The sequence below is a fragment of the Monopterus albus genome, unplaced genomic scaffold (genome assembly GCF_001952655.1).
Source record: "Monopterus albus unplaced genomic scaffold, M_albus_1.0 scaffold19.1, whole genome shotgun sequence".
In the NCBI taxonomy this organism is placed as follows: Eukaryota; Metazoa; Chordata; class Actinopteri; order Synbranchiformes; family Synbranchidae; genus Monopterus; species Monopterus albus.
Window position 1 is genome coordinate 2,851,608 of NW_018127899.1, and position 10,044 is coordinate 2,861,651.

The 10,044-nt window shown below is 43.0% G+C and overlaps 1 protein-coding gene across 1 annotated transcript in view; it reads left to right on the top strand.

Annotated features, from left to right (window-relative positions):
* cadps2 (Ca++-dependent secretion activator 2) overlaps nucleotides 1-10,044 on the top strand; it is a 166,801-nt gene that overhangs the window by 68,412 nt on the left and 88,345 nt on the right. Inside the window, exons 4-6 of the mRNA XM_020593378.1 lie at nucleotides 3,581-3,661; nucleotides 4,452-4,685; nucleotides 5,487-5,608. Of these exons, the coding sequence (XP_020449034.1) occupies nucleotides 3,581-3,661; nucleotides 4,452-4,685; nucleotides 5,487-5,608 (437 nt within the window). The remainder of the gene's footprint in view (nucleotides 1-3,580; nucleotides 3,662-4,451; nucleotides 4,686-5,486; nucleotides 5,609-10,044) is intronic.

Here is a 10,044-nt window from a genome sequence, read left to right on the forward strand (position 1 = left end):
TCCAGATTATGGCAAGGCAGAGCATATAATCAGAGTGTTTGAAAGCATTTTATTTGCGATATATAGAAGGACAGCGACACACTATTGGCATCGCATACAGTTTGTGAGGATTACACGATCCACCGAGAGACACAGCAAAGTGCTGCATCATCGCGCATCTCCTCCATGTATTTGAACGGGACATACGGGAATTCTGCTATTCTTTATGGAAAAAAAAAATCCTTCAACATCGGATTCGAACAGCAAAAGGGCCTACAACACACACCAGCCGACAAATATTAACATTTATTATATTTTATGGTTAACTTTTTTTTTTTCTTTTCAAGATTGACAAGGGAGGCTCTGCCTCCCCTGACCGCACGTCACTGATGACAGACCGGCGAACTAGCTCTTGCCCAGAATAAATGCTATACACGAAAACTGTGTGTGCTCATGCAGATGTCTTCACCTGAGTCTTTCCTTTGATTTTATAAACAATTATTACATCAGAGTTAATCAGTCCGACCACCTGAGTGCAAACTCTTCGCTGTTCTGAGTGTGTCATAGGCCTTAGTTGACACATCGCTTCATGTGTCTGTATGTCGGTGTCGAACAGTCTGATGTGTGGATTCAGCCTCTGACATGTTGACATGTTGCAGAGACTTTGATGAACAACTTCATATGAGAGCTGGTTGTCATAGAAATGCTCTGTGTGGCAGAAAGCCTGCAAACAAAAACCACATAATGGAAGTCATGGCAACAAAGCCTGAATGTGCTCCGATCTGTGCGCGTGCTTAATTTTAGCACATGCAATTAAGCTGTGGGTGTGTCAGTACTTGTCTCTGATGTCCTCTTCCAACAGATGCTGTTGTCTGCCAAATGTGCAAGAACACGTGGGTCAGAGCTTCCGACAGCCTCGGTCTGACCGTAGCTGACGGTCGTAGAACTTTATTTGTTTCAGATTTAGAGGGTGTCATCTTTCATTTTATATCCTTGTGCATTTACTAAATGCACTATAAAAATGCAGAAGAGCTGAAGGCCACTATCAGAGCAACCTGGGCTCTCATAACACCTGAGCAGTGCCACAGACTGATCGACTCCATGCCACGCCGCATTGCTGCAGTAATTCAGGCAAAAGGGGCCCCAACTAAGTATTGAGTGCTGTACATGCTCATACTTTTCAGTTGGCCAAGATTTTTAAAAATCCTTTCTTTGTATTGGTATTCAGTAATATTCTAATTTTCTGAGATATCGAATTTGGGGTTTTCATTGGTTGTCAGTTATAATCATCACAATTAAAAGAAATAAACATTTGAAATATATCAGTCTGTGTGTAATGAATGAATGAATATAATATACAAGTTTCACTTTTTGAATGGAATTGGTGAAATAAATCAACTTTTTGATGATATTCTAATTATATGACCAGCACCTGTATTTAGAGGGGTGGGCAGATGGGGCCAGTGAAAACCTTGGGGTGGCACACTACAAAGACTGCACCGGAACACAGAAGAATATCAGGCCAGTTAATAAAAGGGCAACAATACTATATTATAGTGTCAAATGGCTTGCACACAGTTTAATTCCTTGGTTGAGCTCATCACATTATGACACTGACATGAGATCAGTTAGCAAATCATTCATTGTTCCAAGTCATTCATCAGCAATAAATCAAGTGTGTGGGTTGCTTAAACATAAATATTAACTTAGTTGATAAAAAAGGTGCAATTTATTTCCCAGCACATCATATTTTATATGGGTTTGTAGGCGTCTTCCATTTTTAGAATTGTATCCTGAAATGGCATTTTTACTTTTAAAAAATAGCTTTTTTTACTGTTATTATTTTACTGATTTGCATAATTTAGTAACAGCCAACATGGCTTCCATTTCAGTGGTTTTATCTAACAATCAGGTAGGAAACCAATTTATTTTCTTGAGAATGCTTTCTTTAAAATTAAATGTTACATCTTAAAAATGTCAGATTTTTAAGGGCCTGTGTTGCAAAGAATTAGGATGACTGGGGCTCATGGCTACTGGGGGCGCCATGGCAGCACAGACTAACTCTGATTGTTTTGTGTTGTAGCAGAAGTGCAATGCAGGTATTTGACTTAAGCAGTGATATGTCTTAAACATGTACAGTAAACCCATAAAAAGGTTTGACTCTGGCATGCAGGATGTTTAATTTGTGGTGTTGCCTTTTTGTGAAACTCCGCTGGATGAAACCTACTGTACATGGAGTTTCATTAGCATGGACAGACTGTGAGCTCCATCATAACATCCATCCATTATCTATACCTCTTATCCTGAACAGGGTTCCAGGGTGCTGGAGCCAATCCCAGCCGACACTGGGTGAGAGGCAGGGGCCACCCTGGACAGTTTGCCAGTGGGGCACCCAGTGTGTCACAGAGCTGACATGTAGACAAACAACCACACTCACTCCTGCGGGCTATTTAGAGTCACCAGTCAGCCTAAGCTGCATGTCTTTGGACTGTGGGAGGAGGCCGGAGCACCTGGAGAGAACCCACACAGGGAGAACATGCAGACTCTACATAGAAAGGCCCTGGGTCGGCTGGGGGGGAGGCTCTGTTATCTCACTAAAGTTAATTAGATTTGAGTGTTATAAACCAGACACACAACCAGGAATAAACTCAACCTTGACTTTGTCTTCAATGAAAAAAGATCTCGTAGAAAAACAAGCTTTTATTAATGAAACTAGCTGAGAGAAACCGGGGTCCCTGTTGCAGAAGATGAGGCTCTGAGACCGATGTGTCCATCTGGGGATGCCGCTCTTGTTTGATTTTGACTTTTGCTTCTCACTGTTTGTCTCTTCAGCTGTGGAGCAGGGTCGCTCCTCGGTGTGACTGAAGGAAGCTTGGATCCGTGTAAATGAGACGCTGGAGGCTGATTTTTTTTTTTTAGCTGATTCTCTGGGATTCGTTTTGAAACCAGCTCAAATTAAACAGCTTCTCTTCTCTCTCTGTTATCAGCTGTGAAAGTTCCACTTCAGGCGTTTTCCATCAAAGCGGTTCTATCTGCGATTGTCACTTTAGACACTTCTGCTCATTTCAGATCTGAGACGAGGCTTGATTTTTCTGCCCAGTAAGCTGATCTTGCTCTTTTTTGATTTCATCTCCTCTCTGGCTCTCGCTGACATCGGGTTTAACAGATGACTTGGGGGCGGGTTTCCACTCCAGTGTGAAGCCTTCAAACAACACAAACTTCAACTTTTTCACAACTGAGAAAGTTTCTTCCCTCGTCTTTATGTCCTTCTCCTACAGGTTGACAGCCTGGTAGTAATGTTTCTGTTTCATCAGCCTGTGAACTCTGACAACTCAACAGTGTCATTGTTGCGTCTGTGCTTTGTGAGCCAGGTTTAAGCCCAGCAGTCGGTCAAGGGATGGAAGCTGGGGGTGATGAAAGTATTTAAATCGATATGCAAAATAATTATAAACACTAACAGCCACTAATCCTCATTGGCTGATTACACTTCAGCTGCTGATTGGTTTATCCATCCACACCTGAACAGACCTTTCATGTGCCTCTATTTCAGCTCTTGATTGGTTTATTGATCGTTTCCTGTTTTTAATCTTCTCCTTCCCAGCTGGATAATGTGGACGAGCAGGCAGCTCAGATCCGCAGGGAGCTGGATGGCAGGTTGCAACTGGCTGACAAGATTGTGAGGGTGAGAAACACACACAACTTTTATTTTATTTATTTGACTTGTGTTTCCTCCTGATGTAGGCTTTCCTTTCTTACTGGTCGTGTCCCTGCAGACTGAACTGTCCAACCTGAGAAGTCAGGATTTACTGTTTTACTGCCTGATGCTTAAACATGAAGTTGTCCTGCTCATTACTTTCACTCTTTCATACTAACAAAGTGTCAGTAGAAGCAGTTTATAAAATCCAAACAAATCATGTCACAATGATCTAAAACTGATAAAACAACTGTTTGTAAAGCTGCATTTAACGTTTTCATGTCAGCAGTGACTTTGTGTAATGGGAAACGTCTCCTCTGGTGACAAACCATAGGGGATTATTACCAACTCGGAGCTCTGGGCAACTTTAGCCTCATTTACTTTTCATCAGACGAGTTCTGATAGACCCACTGTTATGACTTACTCAGCAGCAAACAGCAGACACTTGAGACCGGCTGTTGAACACAGTGGAGCATTTAGCAGTGGGAGATTTGACACGGCGCTAACAAAGCCCTGTCGCTCCTGTATGATAGTTTGTCCTTTCACCTGGCTGTGTCCTGATTGTTGGGTCATACAGTTGTAAGCACATCTACAAGTGATGATTTTACTGTTTGTAGTCACATGACATGGTCACATGGTCAACTAATTTGAGTTAAACTTACAAGATTATCTTATTATAGCTGAATTTGCTTTTTTAGTTTTATGGCCAACATCCTCCTTTAGCTTGTTTAAAGAAGTGTGTGTTGATGTGAAGGAAACCTGAACCTGTGTCCCGCAGGAGAAGAGATGCCCAAAGTTCATCTCTCCTGACATGGATGCTCTGTATGTGGAGGAGCTGCGTTCGTCAGTCAACCTGCTGATGGCAAACCTGGAGAGTCTGCCAGTGTCCAGGGGAGGTCCGGACTTCAAGCAGAAGCTCAAACGCTCCTCCATGAACAACTCTTTCCTGGACATGGGAGACGAGGGAGACATTCTGTCCAAGTCGGACGTCGTGCTGTCCTTCACCTTGGAGGTCTGTGTGTTTATGATTTACGGTGTGTGGACACATTGAAAACTGTTGTTGAGGACATGTTGACCAGTCCTCGCCCCTTCACAGAGCTGTCTGAGGATTCCAGCTTGGTTTCAGGGGTCAGGTTAGAATCAGCTGTAGGTCAGGGTAAGGGGCTCGCACTGTGTCAGAGTTCTTACTTACATCTGTGTGTGTGTGTGTGTGTGTGTGTGTGTGTGTGTGTGTCTTGTTTCAGTTTTGGTTTTAGGCAGATGAGGACACACACTTTGTATATACAAAGTATTTTAAGTAGCTTCTCCTGTGCAGGTCACGCACACTGTGGACAGGTGGACATCCTCACATGGCATCACATTAAAAAGGCAAATACTGTACACATACTAGCAAATACAAAACATGTTGTGTGCAATACCCTGAAAGGGCAGCGGCAGCATTATGTATGTTATGTTTTTGTAAATTTCTTAAACACAATTTTCTCTAACTCGTAAATTCCTGCATTTTATTGCAAAAATAAAAAGCAGTATGTTAAATTTTGCTGCATTTAAATCAGCAGTGAATGATGTAGCTGTATTCCCAAAAACAGCTGGAGGAGGTCCTGTAGTCAGCAGTGGAGCGTTTGATCGTTTCTACAGAGAAACAGGTTTGATTGTTTAGTTCGATGTGGATAAAGACTCAGAGACAGACGGACCTGCAGGCGTAAAGCGGCTCAACGTCCTTGTTTTGAAATCACAGTCGATGGAAGCATAATTTTCTCTCCAGACAGAGCAGAGTATCGGATTCTGTTCATCCCTCTGCTGCTGGTTTCAGATCATCATCGTGGAGGTTCAGGGACTGAAGTCTGTAGCTCCAAACCGGATTGTGTACTGCACCATGGAGGTGGAGGGAGGAGAGAAGCTGCAGACAGACCAAGCTGAAGCCTCCAGACCACAGTGAGTGCTGCCCTCTGCTCGGCCTAGTGGTGTTGGAGAGTAAACATGTTTAGATACTGGTCACTTCACACATGTGCTGGTTTCAAACTGGACCACTATTGAATGGGTTGTGTGACAAAATCTTCTCCTGCGAGCAGATACAAGTGAAAACAGCCTAGTAGTGTGAAAATGCACAGCACATATCAAATATCCAAGTGAAGTAACAGAAGCAGGGAGACTTGACAGGAGGAGGCAAAACCTCTCGGGGAGTTTCTTTCTGTTTCTGCCGGGTGTGTCTCGGCTGTTTGGACCTAAAAAGTTATCTGTGCATGGAAAAGGTTGGTGAACACGTCCACAGTTCGAAAAGGTTCCTAATTCAAACCAGTAAATATTTGTTGAAAGAATAAGTAAACAAGCCTGAGCAAGGTTTTGATTCCTACTTTCAGTTACTGTGTTTGTATTGATCTGGGATCATTTCGTAGACACGTTCATGGTTTCCAGAGGATGAATCCCACCGATCCCCTGAGATGGGCCACATCAAAACGCATTGCAACTAATTACAGGATGGCCAGAAAGATATTTAGTTTTTCTAATTCACTTCGGTTCAGTTTTATTTGTCGAGCTTCAGTTAATGACAACAGTCAATTCAGGGCATTTTATATAGTCAGGTCTAGACCTCACAGTGTTGCAGAGGAAACCTCTGACAGACCCTGGTGGTGGTGGGCGGCCTTCTGTCTTGACCAGTCGGGGTGAGTGGACAGAGGAGAGAATATTGTTCTGTTTTCTTCTCCTGCTCTGTGTACAAAGTGTTTTGCTGTGTAGCCATCAAAACGTGATCACCCCATAGTGGCTGGCTGCAGGATAGTTCATAAATCCCTCCTCCTCCATGTTGGTGAATGGGACACGAGTCAATCAGATCAGTTTTTTCCAAGGGTCACTTCTGTGGTTATTGGTAGATATTATCATGCTGATGTATGAACAAGTGTTTTTATTTTATTTTATATCACTTATTTCATGATATGAAAAATAGCTGGTCACTTCCGTGCAGAATCTGGTTGCAAAAAAGCAAGATGGCCGCCACCGTATTCGTGATATTTTGGCCTTATTTTTTGCATAGTGGAGGGAAGCAGTGACACTGTGTTTATTGTATGTATGTGGATGGTTAAGACAAAGTAACAAATTAAATGGAGCTTTAAAAATTAACAATCAACCGTTAATAGACATTTATATACATTTATAAGTGAATGTCATGTTCCTGAGATGTAAGCCAGTGCAGCTAAAGTAGACCAGCTATCGATATTGGTGCAGGAAAATGAGACAGGCCTGGCTCAAGGGCACTTCAGTGGTGGCAGTGAGAGAGGGGAGCTGCGGCTTTGCCACTTCCTCCATTCAGATGCACCCCGTCACGTTTATCTATGCTTTAGGCCCCTCGACAGTCACGTTCACATGATCATGCTTCCGGGTGTGTTAACATGATACCGTGCTAAGTTAGAACTTTTAATGTTCAACATATTCCATCAGCAATGAGGTTAACTGTGGAAATGTTGCTGCGTGCTGTCGTCACACTGTTCTTTGTTATGAAAACACTTTGTGCGATGCTCAACAATGATTTACTTCTGTCTCCTCTTTGTGTTCCTCATGTTCTCCTGCAGGGTTTTAGCATTTAACAACAGGGCTCCACCGTGACGTGAGTTATACCAGTGTTCTGTTTCAAACACTGTTGTGCAGCCGTTAAGTTACACAGAGGCAATAAAATGGATTTGTGTTGCTAATCAAATGTGTTGTACGATGAAAGAAAAAGCATCGCATGCGTATTGTTTCTGAACTGTAAAAATCAATTACATCACACACTTTTACAGCTTGGAAATAAAAAGTTTATTTACATGATCGACTCTGGCTGCAGAGAGATGACTCCACTAGTCTTGATGTTTCTCCTCCACTTTGCTGCTGATGAGCAGAAAGTTTATATGAGAAGCTTCACTGTCACCTGTTGTATTGTGTCTTTTCTTTGCTGTGGTGTCACAGTGAGCAGCAGTCAGGACTCAGAGGTGTTCGTCACTGGATTCCTGGTGACCAGTGGGGGGTATGTGCAGTAATGAGGCTGCCCTTTAACATCCTTCCTCTGCTGGCGGAGGGTTTTCTTTTTTTCTGTAGACCCTCTGTTTGCCTGAATCACCAAACAGAGCCAATTAGGCGAGCTCGCTGTCACCCGATGACCTCACCGGGCAACACTGATCTTGTGGTAGAACTTTCTGCAGCCCCTGTAACCTTCACTGTAATTAGCCTGCAATGCACATTCACATCCCTCATCTTTAATAACACACATACACTTAATGAAGATGTAGTTAACTATAATTACACAGACAACATGATTAGCTGTGATTACACCGTCGTCCAATTACTGTGATGACTCCTGCAGATGTAGCGTAACAGCTCTATAATCACCCAGGACCTTTTCATTAATAATACCATTTATTATTGTGGGATGTCGCACCTGAAGGGCCAAACCTCGGGTCCTTCAGTTCCAGTACAAATCAGTGACAATCCTGAATATTTCCACTTCTTCAGAATTCTTCCAGGCATGGTGAAAATAAACTTGTGTAAGGTTTAGAAATGAAATCTGTTCTGAAGTTTTATTGCTGTGGCCTTGTGTGACTGCCTACAGGGCATGCAAAACCAATGCATGTTCCATAAAATGATGTAGAAACTACAGTGGGCTCAGAACTGAGAGTTGGTCCCTGGTAGCACAAGGATCAACATAGGAAATGCTGAAGGCAATACTAGCTGAGATAGTCCTCTATACGCAGAAACAGTCGGGACACAACTGTGTGCTGCAATTTAGCAAAGATGGGCAAAGAAACTGGATACGCAAATGCAAAACCAACCACTGAGTAGCCACCCTTAAAGTCTAGGTAGTCTACGCTGTTTGGAAAAACACCTCCAGGAAAGCACAATTCTCACCTTTTATGTGGCTTGTCCTAGTGGAGTTTGGCTTCTTCTTCTCCTCGTTCTGGTGTGCCAAGCAGCAGTTTGCTCACAGCTGCCCCCAGTGGCCAGGGGACAGGGGATGCCTACTGAGAACCTGACCACCGGCTGGCACGGCCACAATACCGAGATATTTATTATTTTCAAACCCAGATGTTGCTAGTGCTGCGGGTCTGGCCTGGTGTGAAACTTTCATTCCTGACTCAGACTAACAAACACAATCTCACAATTTTACCTTAAAATCCTAGCATTCCTACAGTCTGTTTCCACCCCCGTCAGGTTTCAGTGTTTTTAATTCTCAAGGTCAAGTTACCAGGCTATACAAAACGAAAGTGTAATAACAGCCATGAGCGAGGTCAGAGCTGTTTGTATCAAAGTCGGCTTTGTGTCTTACACATCTGATGTCTGCTATTCCCTAAAAATGCCGTGTGTATGTGCATGTGAAGCAAACGCACCTTTCTGCACAATGTTGCCTCGGAAACTGAGGAAACTGAATATGGAGCTCTGCTTTGCTTCTGACCCTCAACAAGTGAAGGGGTCACTTGTCATCTTGGCACCACACACACTTGCACGCTAGAAATGACAGTTTGACTTAAAGGCGTATAATCACAGGAGCGTGACTCCCAGTGTGTGTGTGTGTAATGGCCCTGTCTCCACAGTCCTCAGCTCCATTAGGGCCTCTGTGAGAAGAACAACATGTGATTCTTGATCATAGCTGACACTGATGGGGCTGTTTACTGCCTCTGGATCTGTGACCAAGACCTTTTGTGACACGATGACAGCAAACAGAGCAGTGTTAAAAAAAAAGAAGTTAACTTTACAGTCTGTGATATCTGTCACTGCAGTTAAACATGAAAATACCTCTTTCTATGGGTTTTGGGGCCTGCTAATGTAAAAAGCTAATGGGTTTGAAACGTGCATTATGTTTACAACATGATTTTTTTTTTTTTTTTTAGGCAGTACCTGCTCTTTGTTTGTGCACGGATTTGAGAAAATAGTGTGTCAAACTGAGGGATCACACATTTGAGATTGTAGGGATCAGGAGAATGTGGGACTTAACGACTAGTATCCTCTCAAACCCTGACACTCTCTCAAGCTCAGCTCCTCCATGTCAGATTTAAAATCAATTGGGATTCTTCTGAGCCTGGCAGGTCCTGTATGTGTATGTATCATAACTTATTAAGACTTAAAACTACATGTAATTGGATTTTATAGATGGGAAAATGAAGCAGAATTGCAGAGGCCAGAAACCTTGTTTCACCCCATTTTATGCATACATAGATTTAAATTGATAGTTTGGGAGAAGTTAGCGATTTCCCACAACACCCACTCCGTTCATTTACTTCAGATTTGAACCAAGGCTCTAGAGAGACTCAAAACCGACGCCATCAGCTGCTCCTAACCACTCGATGCCCCTCCATCACGTCCTGTTTACTTGCAATGAAGTAAACTACAGATGCCTGGTTGGGACA